Source organism: Crotalus tigris, unplaced genomic scaffold (assembly GCF_016545835.1).
Source record: "Crotalus tigris isolate CLP2741 ecotype Arizona unplaced genomic scaffold, ASM1654583v1 scf7180000017576.4783729, whole genome shotgun sequence".
Classification (NCBI taxonomy): domain Eukaryota; kingdom Metazoa; phylum Chordata; class Lepidosauria; order Squamata; family Viperidae; genus Crotalus; species Crotalus tigris.
In genome coordinates this window covers 3,255,980-3,269,188 of record NW_024096487.1, presented here as the reverse complement: position 1 = coordinate 3,269,188, position 13,209 = coordinate 3,255,980, and the positions used below count along the sequence as shown (strand labels likewise).

Genomic DNA, 13,209 nt, shown 5'->3' with positions numbered 1-13,209 from the left:
TTTACAAATTTTTCTTACCACCTAAGGTAGATGTATTTTGTTACCTGTTCCCAGATAACTTATTTAGTCTATTTTAGAGCTGGAGGTGAAACCCTGTTACCTCAAGGGACTGGAAAAAGAGTAAAACCCTTAAATGTATCTCTCTCTCTCTCTTTTTTTTTAAAAGACTCAGGAATAATGCTAGCCATCAAGAAAACAAAAAAAGGTATTTTTTAAAAGCACTTAAGATGGCTTTCAGACCAACAATCTACTCAATGCTAAGCTAAGATCTTAAAACAATATGCTATTTTAGCTATACCAGTAAAATGAGCTTTATTACAATGAATGTTGAAAAGAAGTGGGTGGGGAAATGATGCTTGTTATACCTTGTTAAAGCATGTTTTAACCTTGCAGAAATAAATGTACTGATGATGTTATCTAATTTGGTAATGAAACACTTTCAACAGAACAGCCAAACAGAGAGCATCAACATTTACATCAATAAATGTAATTTATGTGTTTATGTATTAGATAAATTCATTTGTAAAGGTAACTCAATTTTGAGTATATAAATACTGAGATATATTATTGGCAACTGTTTTACTGAAAGAAAAACATGTAGAGCATAACAATAGGAGAACTGTACAATGGGGCAATATGATAGCCTGCACTCCACACTTAATATGATGAAAGCTATTGCCAAAGTTTTTCAATCTGGACACTTAAAAATCAAGTTGACACAGGCAAGAACAGAACAGCTTAAATGGTAAGCATAGATATGCCCTCAGTGGTGGAATTGAAGTTCCAGTCCAATTACTGAAAGTTGCGCTGACATTTGAGTTAATTACATTTTATGATCTTTGGCCATAAAATGAAATGATGATCAACCGCCTTATTAAAATGTAGTTTTTCCAATTTAAAATAAATGTGGTATAATTGGGAAAACATCCAAATAAGCAATACAATTCAATCTGTATTTTTTTTGATTAATGGTAGCTTTATTTTCATATGTGCCATGAGAGTAGATACCGTCTTTTACTTTTATTTTGTGCTTTAAACAGTAGTCACAATAACAACAACACATACTTCATTTAGTACAATAACAATAGTATTTTAAAATATTAAGTCAAAATGAAATATTGCTTCTGAGCCACTCTAATACATGTTTCTCTACTATTTTCTTAGCTTGAGGCCTTGAGATATGTATCAAGGATTATGTACCTTTTAAAATAATCAATTCTTCATGCTTCTTTAATAGTTTTTTTAAAACAGATGATATATGTTTCCTCAAAATTCTGAAGTCAGATATCTTCAGACATCCCCCAGTCAAAAATGTATATGCAGCAATGTCACCTTTGGCCTTAATAAAAGTAATCTGGACTGATAAATATGATCAAACTGGCCTTTTCTTTCTTCTATAGATTCTAACTGTTCTCTATGTCTTCCTTGTTGCTACAATCATGCCCTGATTGTCATGGATAGAAATAAACTTATTACTGTGTACAATGCAGGAAGAGAATAAGTACCTAAATTGAAAACCACAAACACAAGAGACTTCACTACTGCAGATGACTTCAAATGGTCTTATAGAAATCATACCATCAATGTTGGCTGTAAATCTAATCACCATCAATAATCAGAGCAAACAGTTTGCAGAGAAGGAAGGAGGTTCTTAGCTGGAACAGAATGTGACAAAGTATTAAATAAGGAGCATATACTCAGAAGCTCTCAGTAGTAAACTGTAAAACTAGTACTTTTTTTGTTAAAAAAAAAAAAAAGATGCCGGAACTCACACATGTCATATAACCCGCCTTGCCTACCCTACAAGGTTCCATCCAAAAATGGTGCTGGATCTCCTTTCTGGGCATTCTATGACAAAAAAAAGCCCTGTGTAAAACTGTTTGCCATGAAAGGAATATAAAATAAATTTTATCAAAGATCTCATAGCTAGCATCCAAGGTGCTAAGGTCATTTAAAGAACTCAGAAGGAAGGGGGATGGAAATACTGTGTACCGATGTTTTGGTAACTGTTTCAGATGTTCCTAAAATTAGCCCTTTGCTAACTTTTCAGCAATAAGTTCCCCTTTCATTCCCTAATGATAATATTCCACTTTTGAAAATGTTATTGAATTTCTTTTAAGAATATTATAGAACTCACTGTGGAAAATAACACCACAAGTAATGAGGCTATATGGCTATCATTATCTAAAAAATGCAAGATTTATGTAAGCAATAGCAGTAGCCCTTGGCAGTTTGCTATTATATGAATTTGACACAATTTTACTTAGTTGCTCCAGCACAGCAGTTATGAAAACTGTAAAAGGCTATGCAATACAGATTAAGGTAATTGAGAGAGAACTTTAGTTGTGACTAGATAACCCATGATTCATTGAGTCATTATTTCAGAGATGTTTCCTTACATAAGCCGGCAAACAGATGACTTCAGGTGGACAAATACTGCAATCAAAATGACTATTGTTGGTTTCCCTATTTAGTTTCTTTGTGGGGAGCTGGCAGTGAACATCAGACATCTTCTTTCCCTTCTCCCCTCTCATCCCTCTTCCTGCCTTCCTTCTTTCCTCCCTTCTTTCCTCTTCTTTCCTTCTTCCCTCCCTCACTCCCTCCCTTCCTTCTCTCCCTCCCTCATTTTTTTCCTTCTTTCCTTCCCTCTCTCCCTCTCTCCCTCCCTGTTCCCTTCCCTTCCCATAGACAGGTTAGTTGCAAGGCAACACACAAGTGGCCAGTGTAGTGCAAGTGGATGTTGCACCATTTCTCTATTGACCTTCTCCCTACAAACTTCCCAGAAGCAAAGACTTTGCTAGTTGGAAGGTAGCCAGGAACATCAGTAATCATATCAATTCCTTCTGGGTTCCCCATTGACTTGTGGAAGCTGTCACGGAATGTTAAAAATAAGAAAGAGGTGACTATGGCAATGTGGTGATGGCACTGAACATCAGCAGCCCAACAGCACTGAAAATGGCAAAAAAATATATCCTCAAATGTCATTCTTTCAGATATAATGGGGACCAGTATTCTGTAAATTAATCCATTTGGGATACCTTTGTCGATAAACCTTTGCCCTGTAATGCAGCATTTCACACAAATGAAGATTATAAAGTATCAAACAGACACAAGAGTTTTAGTAGTATGTAAATTATGGGGTCAAGATGTTTTCCTAAACATCCCTTAATAATTGTCTGTCGGACAATTTTACAATTAAATTTCCTGCCTGAATGAAGCAGATGAGTAGAATTTAGATTTTTTTTTCATTTCTTTATTAATTCCCTATCCCCTACCAGATTATTTTTGCACTTTCAATTCCAGTCACAGCTTGTTCTTTTTTGGTAAGGTTGTCTAGACTTTATCTTATTTCTTCAACTCAGAATCTTTTACAGCATTCTGAGTTACATAACTGACCTGTTTTTTTTTAAAGAAATTAAAAGGCAAACAACAAATCCACCTGTCTGGGCTCAATTCTATATTCATCTTTTTAAGGGAATGTTTTATACATTTCTTTTTGAAATCAGCTTAATGAGGCCAATTAATCTTTTGTTTTAAGGTTCCTAGCTAAAACAACAAAGAGATGGTACAGTATCATTATGCAGCATTATTAAGTGAAGAATTTACTGTATGCAGCATCAAACTCCCAGAGGAACAACTCAATCAGGCAAGAATATATAAATAGGTACTCTAAGCCTTAATAAGTCTTACCAAATTATATGGGTTATCCATTTTTTTCTTGGTTTTACTCCTTATTGAAAGGATCAAAGCTCCAGTGAAAGCTGCTGTAGCATTGTTTATGTCTTCAAATTAGTTCCCAGCAGCTCCTACTTCTTAGAATTCTGTAATAAATGAGCAACTTTTTAATCCATAATTCTACTGGAATGCAAATTAAACCATAACTCTATTGGAACTGGTGACTGCAATTAACCAGTGTTATTTTTAAAAAAATATAAACATGCAGAAGAAAGAAAAGGAATGGGGCATTTCCTCCATCCACATAGGCAAGTGGTCAAATAATGATTAACTGTAGAAGAAATAACATATGGATGTAGGCTTTCATGACTAGTCTCTATGAAGCATTCCTTGGGAGGAATGGTCATAATCTAGTTTCGCCAGCAGCTGTGACTGGCATCTGCAGAGGCAGAGTGAGCTGCTTTGTTATGTACCTCACAAGCAACTGAACAGGGACTGGCAACTCTGTATGTACTGTACTGTATGTCGTCCTGGCAAGTTGATTCCTAACTGGTCCATGCCACAGGAATTCCATGCCAGGAATCAGTTTCTTTGGACTCCCTCAATCTGAGATCATCTTGCCAGGTTCAAATGCAAGAGCCCAGGCCACCCTGTTCAATTGCCTGTGAGATGCCAAGGGGTACATCACAAAGCAGCTCACTTGCTTTGCAGAGCAAATAATTTGTTTACAGCAGATTTTGCTTGTGCATGCCTAAGAGTATATGTATGCATATACTTCGCAAATTCTCTCATAGGTCACTTAATGGTTGTATAAATGATATCATTAACTTACTATTAATTTTAGCATGTTATTTATCATTAATATTATAAATATGTACATGCACACACCACAAATACATATGTATATGTCCTGAAAAACAATTAAAAGAAGTATGGCAAAATTATATGTGTATCTTCAACCAATGCAGCAAACACTCAGGAATATTTCTCAGATATAACTAATATGAACAGCCTATATGTTATACTTTCCTTCATTGACACATTTTTTTTCACTCATCAAATCCTAGATTCTAGTCTCGTTCACAGGAAATGAATTATTCAGCTATCCCTTCAGAGTCATTTGATGCACTGTGTGCACAGCCATATACAATACAGCTGGCTGGACTGCTATTTATGGCTTACCTTTACAGTTCTCCGGAACAGGAAGAGACCATACCAGCTGGTACAAAGAAGTCTGGGAGGCCATCATTTCTTGCACTATTCCCCTCCCCCTCCTTTATTTCCAAAAACACTGAAAAAGAAAACTACAGCACACAATAAAGGACTGCAGATTTAAGAGAACTGTAGCCACCTGGCTGGTATCTGCCTTATCTTCTGAGGGATTGGGGTAGAATAGAACAATGACAGATGCAATGTTCCTATAGCATCCCCATTTCCATAGAGTGGCTCTAGTATATTATTTAAATCTTGGGGGAAAGGAGGTCATTGAAAATTCCAAGCAGCAATTCAGATGATGTCGTTGACCAGGGAGATTTAATTTAACAACAACAACATATCTCTGAGTGTCTTTTGGTTGCAATTTAGCTTCTGATCTTGGCTTCCATTTGTTAACATATCATTAAGCGCAACAGCCTTAGAAAATTGGAATTTAGTATTGTAAAAATGCGGAAAATCATTAGTTTACTATTAAAGACCCCCCAAAAGTTAATGTGGTATAAATTAGTTAATTTTTTTTTTAAAAAAGTAAAGGTAAAGGTTTTCCACTCAATCATGTCCAACTCTACGGCATGGTGCTTATCTTGGTTTCTTGGATGAGGAAGCCAGCATTGTCCGAAGACAATTTCCGTGATCATATGGCCAACATGGCTATACACCAAAGGCACATGGAACATTGTTACCTTCCCACAGAAGGGTTAAGTAATCTACTTGCATTTGCATGCTTTCAAACTGCTAGGTGGCAGGAGCTGGGGCAAGGAACAGGAGCTCACCCTGTTGCAAAGATCTCGGGTCTTGAACCCTGGCTGTCAGTTCTCCAGTTGACAAACTCAGTGTCTTTAACCACTGAGCCATCATGCCCCCTTAACATTTACTCAAAAGCATGACTTAAACCTGTATCCACCCACTGCACTTTGAATATCAGGAAAGAAATGGGGAGAAGATTTTATGCCAAAGATGGCAAAATAATGTGTTTATTATCAAGAATGATATTACACTCTAATTAGGAGAGTGGGACACCATTTGCTACTTGCCTCAAGCAGAGAGAATGCCCTGCAGAGAGATTCCATTGAAATGCAAATTCAGCTTTTGAAGTATTTTGTTGTTGTTGTTGGAATTCTTCCAGGAAGAGGAATAATTCAATTCCACCCACCATTCCACTTAGTTTCAAGGCTATTCTAGCTAGGTCAGCAGTAACCAAGGAAAGCATTGAACCATACTTCCTATTTGTGTACCAGAAATGACCAAATTAATGCAATTTAACATCACATCTAATTGGACCTTGTTTATCAGTAATTTGCATTCTAATTAGCTCTTATTGGTTCTCCTGTTTAGCCCTTATTCTATCCCTCACCCTCCTTTTTTTTTTTTTTTGGTCTGTTGTTTATCTTGTCTCTGCCTATAGACTGTAAATATATTTTGGGGGAAAATTGTCCTCTTTATCTTGGCCACATATATAGATGACATGGTACACATCCCTGTATATATTAACAAAAAGAAATTAAAAATAGAGGTAGACATCTGCTGATTATACAAGATACAAATTGCTAGGTAAATAATATCATAGTTTTATAGAATTTTCCAAGGTTATCAGACAGCCACAATTGGAATGACAATACTGGGCCCAACACAATTGGGGCTTGAGTTCTTAAAGTGTTGAATGAATTTACTCATTATATTTGATAATATTGATCAGATACTAAGTAGTGAAAAATAAAATTAATCTTTTGTGCATGGCCAGAAATAGAAGCTGAAGAAATGATTCCACAAGCCCATCATTATCATTGCTTAATGAACTATTTGCCATTTTGACTAGCCCATTTTAACAATATTTAATAAAATTTAAAAAAACAATTATGAACAGTATTAATAAACAAGACTTGTGCTTAATCACATGAATGGATTCAATTCATGATATGTGCGTGTTTAGGATGTTGAAACAGATTTTTTTTCTAGGTCTGAGATCAGGTTACTGGATATGAGAGGATCCATTTCTACCTTGTTATTTACATGTGAAGTTGGTGCCACATAGCAATCTGCCTCCTGGGGTTCCTCAGCATCTCCTCCCAGTGGTTCCTCTCGATTCCCACAGCATGCAGACCAAGACTACACTTGCCCAGTAAGCGGTTCTGCCCATCAGTATCCTGGCTTAGTATCTCCAGCTCTACACTTGAAGCACAGAGAAGATCATGGGGCACCTCAAACATGATCATCTCATTCCATACTGGGTTGATCTTGTGTTTTGCATGCTTTGTCTGCTTCTTTTTCAGTTTCAAGGCCTGGTGCTTCAGTGTCACTTTGACAGATATATCTGCAGGGACAAGGATAAGATTTGGTCATATGAAAGCAGTCTTGAGGTATCAGTATTTTCTATCTTCCTCCTGACGACTAATAACTTGAGAAATTCTTGAAAATGTCAACTATCACCAAGGACCAAACTATGCATGAGACATGGGAAGAGGACTAAGAAGCTAATGAAAAGAGACAGCTGAATTTAGCTTCTTCCCACATCGAATGTCCTCACAGGTGGTAAACTCACAGGCCACAGCTAGCTCCCACAGAGTTGCACATGCTTAGCTGCACATTGTGAAAATGGATAGTATAGTTTCATGTTACAATTTAATAATATCATTTGACAGGCTGATGTGCTTTCTTTTTGAGGCACTTCTTATATGAAATGTCTTTTCATTGTTGTTTATTATTTATCATATTTATCATCCTCCCCCCAAAAAATTGGGCCAACCTAAATTTTCCAAAATTGAAGCCAAGGGAGAAAAAAAATAAATGAATCTTGGATTTTTGCTTTTTAACCACTTAGCAATCCATAAAAGGACCAGTCCCCTAATCCCACATCTACTAAGTTTACTCTAGAGCAGGGGTTCCCAACCGGGGATGTGAGACGATATTCCAGAGGGTGTGAAACTTGGGTATAGAAGTTTCAAAATTATAGTGTATATGAATAATCCATTGCCATTATTTCAAACTTTTGTAAGGGGTGCAAGAATATATCAGAAGCATCCTAGGGGTGCGCGGTATAGAAAAGGTTGGGAATCGCTGCTCTAGAGTTTCTGATATAGAACCTAATCAAATGTTTGCTGAAAATATATCATATCATAGAATCATTATCTATTGATACTCTCAAAATCCAGAATGTTGGTAAGACAGGATTTATCTTTGTTGAATGCTAGTTGATTTTCCTTCCTCAAAGCTTGCTATTTTTTAATTATTGATTCTACCTATTTTACTTTTGACACTTTTAAGAATTCTTGAATGGATTCCATCAGAGAGTTTACATATAAATTCTATGTAAGCTTTGAATTATTTACATAACACCAGGAAAAAATACATTAAATACATACATGCAATCCACACATATTCACATATCCACCCATAATCTTTTATCATACACCACAATTTTTATTTCTAAAAACCCTGCCCATTCAGCATCTGTTCCATTCATTTTGTGGCTCATATTAATCATGTCACCCAAATCTGTACACGCCAACAGTGATTAAGTGCACCAATCTGTTGGATACTTTTAAAGGCATTAATCATTCTTAACATTTAGCTGAAGGAGAAATGGACAGCCTTTTTTACTCTGAGGGCTGCATGTGGCAATTGATAAGGGGTCTAGGATTATTATTTCATGGTGGATTAAGAGTGGGTTGATCCTGAGCCAGCAGTGGCCAAGTTTCCTATAAACACATCTGACATAAACATAATCACTTGTGCTATTTACACATATATTATATGCGTCTTCAGTCATGTAAGCTTCAAAATACATAGGCAAATGGGGGTCACTTCTCCATTCCTTCTCCATGGTAGTTTCATGTTTTTTTGAATGTAAGTACAGCTCTCTACCTGATCTAGGAAATTAATAAATCAGTCAACTGTTCAACTATTTTCAGAAAATAGTTGAAAATGTGGCCCTCAGACAGAGTAGTAATGGTAAGCCCAGCTTATATGTCTATCCATTCCCCATTTTCAAGCCCTCGTGCATAACAGTATTAACACATGAAAAAGTTTCTCTTTCTTTCCTTCCTTCCTTCCTTCCTTCCTTCCTTCCTTCCTTCCTTCCTTCCTTCCTTCCTTTCTTTCCTGTACATGCAAATGCACCCAGGCCCATAAATGAATTCCCCAGATTGTGAACCTTTCCCACTGTGCTCTGAGATTCCATCACACATACCCACTTGCCAAGCTGACAGGTGCTGTGAAGCTAAGGATTGTGCTTTTTCATTTTGTTCAGAACATGTAGTTTAAAAAATGGAGACTAAATGGCACTGTGTCTGTCCTCACAGTTTAAATTGTTTATTCCCTGCTTACTAACAATTGTTCAACAATATGGATAAGTATCATTTATTTATTTGTTTATTTATGTATTTATTTATTTATTTATTACATGTATATCACATTTGTCTCTAAAGCTGGGGAGCAGAATCTGTAGCCCTCTCAAGTCTTGGATGAAGCTCCTGCAGTCCCTCCTAAAATAGCTGCTGAATTATAGCTTTTAAAATGCTAAAAGGAAAATTTATTCAATATCGGTGAACAAATCATACTGAGTATGCCTTAAGAACTTTAATTTAATGTTATTGTAGATTTTGATGTTAAAGAAATTAATTTGATGTTGAATCTTATAACAGCTGCAACAGACTACTGGTGGGACAATACTGGAAGAAAAATATTTTGCCTACTATGGAAGAATGGATACTTAAGGTGTCTAATTTAGCAGAAATGGCAAAAATTTCCGCATATTTAAAGGACCATTCACAAGAAAAATATATTTTGGTTTGGAGAAAATGGATTGATTATATTCAAAAGAAATATCAGACTGAAAAATATTATCTTGCTTATGAGTAATTTTTAGAATATTGTTAATAGTTTAATATGATTGAATTTATATTATTTTATTTTATATAATATTTTATATTATATTATTTTTAGTATTATGGTTTAATTATATAATTATAGAATCATATAATTATTTTTGTTTTCAATTTGTTAATATTCATTTTGAAGAGTCAAAGTAGGTTATGGATTTGATTAATAGTATAGTTGGGTAATGTTATTTAGATTTTGTTTGTTTATTTGTAACCCTGTAATCAGCTCTGGGAAGTGGGGGAGGGGTGGGAGGGATTGGGGATATATATTGTGTGAAATTTTTAAAACTTTTAATAATAAAAAAAAGAACTTTAATTTAAATATGTATAAGTTTATTCCTAAATCATGTGAGATGGCTGTCAAATTCAGTTGAGAGACAGATGGGCCCAGAGTTACACTGTCAGTACTGTGGTCAAATGGGAGCTTCAGTCTGGGTCTCCTTGGTTCTACTCCAACATCTAAGCATTGTAATTTATGGTATCCATTTCTCAATTGTGATGGAAAGAAATCAACAGCTGTTTGACTAAGATGGGTGACATGATGGTATTATCCCTCCCCTCTTTCAGTCACCTTCCCCATCTCATTTACTCATCCTTCATCTGTCATTGATCTTCCATGACCAATGCTGGCTTCAGAAGCACCCAAGACCTGAAAAACTGGTTTCACAGAGGGAGGAGTGCATTTCCATTTAAAATACAACTGGCTGTCTTGCCAGTGTTAAATGAGTTTATCCACATGACAATCATATCACCTCTACTCTATACTGAGCCACAAATTTTAGGTCAATTTACTGCAATGTCCAGGCAATGATTCAGGATAGCATTTGCACAATCCCTGGAACCTTGGCCAGTTAGGACAATATTATTGCTTCAAAGTGACAGATGGAGACTGAGGCTCAAATATTTTCTTAAAGTCTAGCTATTGAATCTTAGCAGAAGTATCATTCTGGCTCAAAGCCTCCTTACATGACTTCACAAAAATATATGCATTTTATTACATTTATACAGCTGCCCATTTCACACATGTGACTAAATAGTATCCTTAGCATCAAATAATTAAAATATTTTATTTGGTGGCAGTTTGTCAGCAGACTTTTATTTCTCCCATACCTTTTCCAATGAGTTCTTTCAACTGTTTGGAATGGAGGTTCTTGGCTTTTATAAGCACCACAAGCAGGCGATTTGCTGCAGGCAAATAGCTGATAGAAAGCAGAACTTCCCCATAGCCTGTGTCTGGTTCCTGCAGTTCATGGAGAAACACAGAAAAGGAATGTACACTATATTTCCTACCTTTGTCTACACAAAGAAGATAACTGACAACCACAGAATATGTATGTGAAAAAGACAAAGATCCATACAATAGAATATAAAAGGTGAACACACACACACACACACACACCTTTGTTTTGCATCATAATGTAAAGATCAATACACGTTTCATCTTTCTTTCAATGTGGGCTTCTGCATTTTTGTTTACATTAGCCCGTGGGGAGATTTAAACAGGGTATCTGCAGAACTAAAGTAAATACGAAGCTAACAGTGGTTGGAAAGCATGCTACAAAGCTACAAATTCTGGGTTATCTTTCAATAGCATCTTCAAGGTGTTTTAAAGATATGAAAGTCACAGATGTGCAGCTACCTAGTAACTCTGGATGCATGTTTCCTAGCAACCAGGTGGAACAGGGAGCTTTCCTTCTGAAGTTCATAGGAGATAAAAAGAGAGACATTTCTTACTAGTGGTATTTCTCTAGTCTGCTCTTTTATTAGACAAAGTCGTGAAGTGTCATTCTATGTGAAGTGTCATTCTGCAGTAGGGCTACAGTTTTATTCAATCTACTGATTAAAGTTTTGATATTAAAGTTTTTGAGAATATGAGAGTAGTACAGAGAGAAATATTGTCCTTTGCTTATTATGTTATTTATTTATTTCTCTTCTTTCTTTCTTTCTTTCTTTCTTTCTTTCTTTCTTTCTTTCTTTCTTTCTTTCTTTCTTTCTTTCTTTCTTTCTGCACCAACCATTGAAGGCAAGGCAATCTCACTAGCAATAAAATCCTTTGTCTTAATGCATACAAGGAGCACTTGTGCTCAGGAACTGAAAACTTATTTGGCGATTGGTCTCAAAGTCACAAATTAATTTAATAAGGACTCATCTAGTGAAAGGCAAAGGGTGGACAGAAGAGTAAATCTATAAGAGGGAAAAGGAAGAGAAAAGTGAAAGGAAACTTGAAATATGCACTATATTAATTGTATAAGTTCTATATTAAAAATGGGGACATTACTAAAAATAAGTTCCCAACATCATACACAATTAGCCTTAGGACTCTCACTCCCTATGTACTAGCGGCAATGTTATTTTCAGAGTACCAACTATAATGTAATCGAAATGCACAAGAGGAAAGTTTACTCTTACATATACTTTGGTTATAATGTATTTAAGAGTAAATCTGATGTCCTATAAGAGCAAAGTCTAGTCACAGCACACAAAATATCTTGCATAAAAAATAAAAACCAGCAAGTCAACAAGAAAAAGCTATTTAGAGAGGTATAAATATTTCAGGTTTTTTTTTCTGGCTAGATGACACACATTATTGCAGACAGAGTTTCTCCTTTCTGAGGGCAGATGCATTCTCCAAAGTCTTTTCTGCCTGGAATAAATCCAATGCCATTTTTTAAAAACTCTAGTTTTCTCAGGGGAATTCAGAATAAGGATAAGCAACAATATATTCAGCTCAAGTTATATATGCCACTGAAACATCCATCTCCTCCTGACCTGTATAAATTCACCAAAATGCAGTAAACCAGATTATAAACAGTGGAGTCTACTAATTTAATCCAAAAAGGATTGTTTCTTTTGTTTTGAAATATATTAGTTTGCTTTAGTTTTATTTTGGGAATATGGTGACATTTTTTCACCAAAAGAGTTTTTATTTTCTCAAAAAGGCCTTTTTGGCAGAGTTTTTTGAATGCTGAAAAATTAAAAGTGGCTGCCATTGTAAAACAAAATGTCTTATTTGCCACTCACTGAAGATTGCCACTACATCAATTACTGGGCAGTAATAGAATATTAACTGACGATACACTACATCAGTGGTCTGTGGCCTATTAGAAATTGGGCTGCACAGCTGGAGGTGAGCAGCAGGTAAGTGAGTGAAACCAAAACCATTCTCCCATCCGTGGAAAAATTGTCTTCCACAAAATCAGATCCTGGTGTCAAAAACTTTGTGTACTGTTGCATTACATAGAATGGCTCAATTATTGTTCCAACAACTCATTTTATTTATAAACAATAGTAAGAAATAATTTTTCACCAATATTTATACTCCAATTCATGGATCCTATTGGATAGCAGAAATTTGAGAAATAGTACAATTGAATCCTATCAGTTAAGAAACTACAAAAAAAGTGAGATGGAGAGAGAAAGGATTCATATAGTAATGGTAAAT

General features: G+C 35.6%; 1 protein-coding gene across 3 annotated transcripts in view; it reads right to left on the bottom strand.

The window, feature by feature from the left end:
* Positions 1 to 776: 776 nt before the first annotated feature.
* SYT13 (synaptotagmin 13) overlaps positions 777 to 13,209 on the bottom strand; it is a 30,015-nt gene continuing 17,582 nt past the window's right edge. Inside the window, exons 5-7 of one of the 3 annotated variants that reach the window (XR_005558604.1) lie at positions 10,878 to 11,007; positions 3,691 to 7,201; positions 777 to 1,655 (exon numbers count right to left, since the gene is read on the bottom strand). Coding sequence is in view for 2 of the 3 variants with exons in the window: in XM_039358894.1 (XP_039214828.1) it covers positions 6,897 to 7,201; positions 10,878 to 11,007 (435 nt within the window). In the remaining variant the exon portion in view is untranslated. Of the gene's footprint in view, positions 7,202 to 10,877; positions 11,008 to 13,209 lie in introns of all 3 variants that reach the window. The other 2 variants (XM_039358904.1, XM_039358894.1) reach the window with 2 other exon arrangements.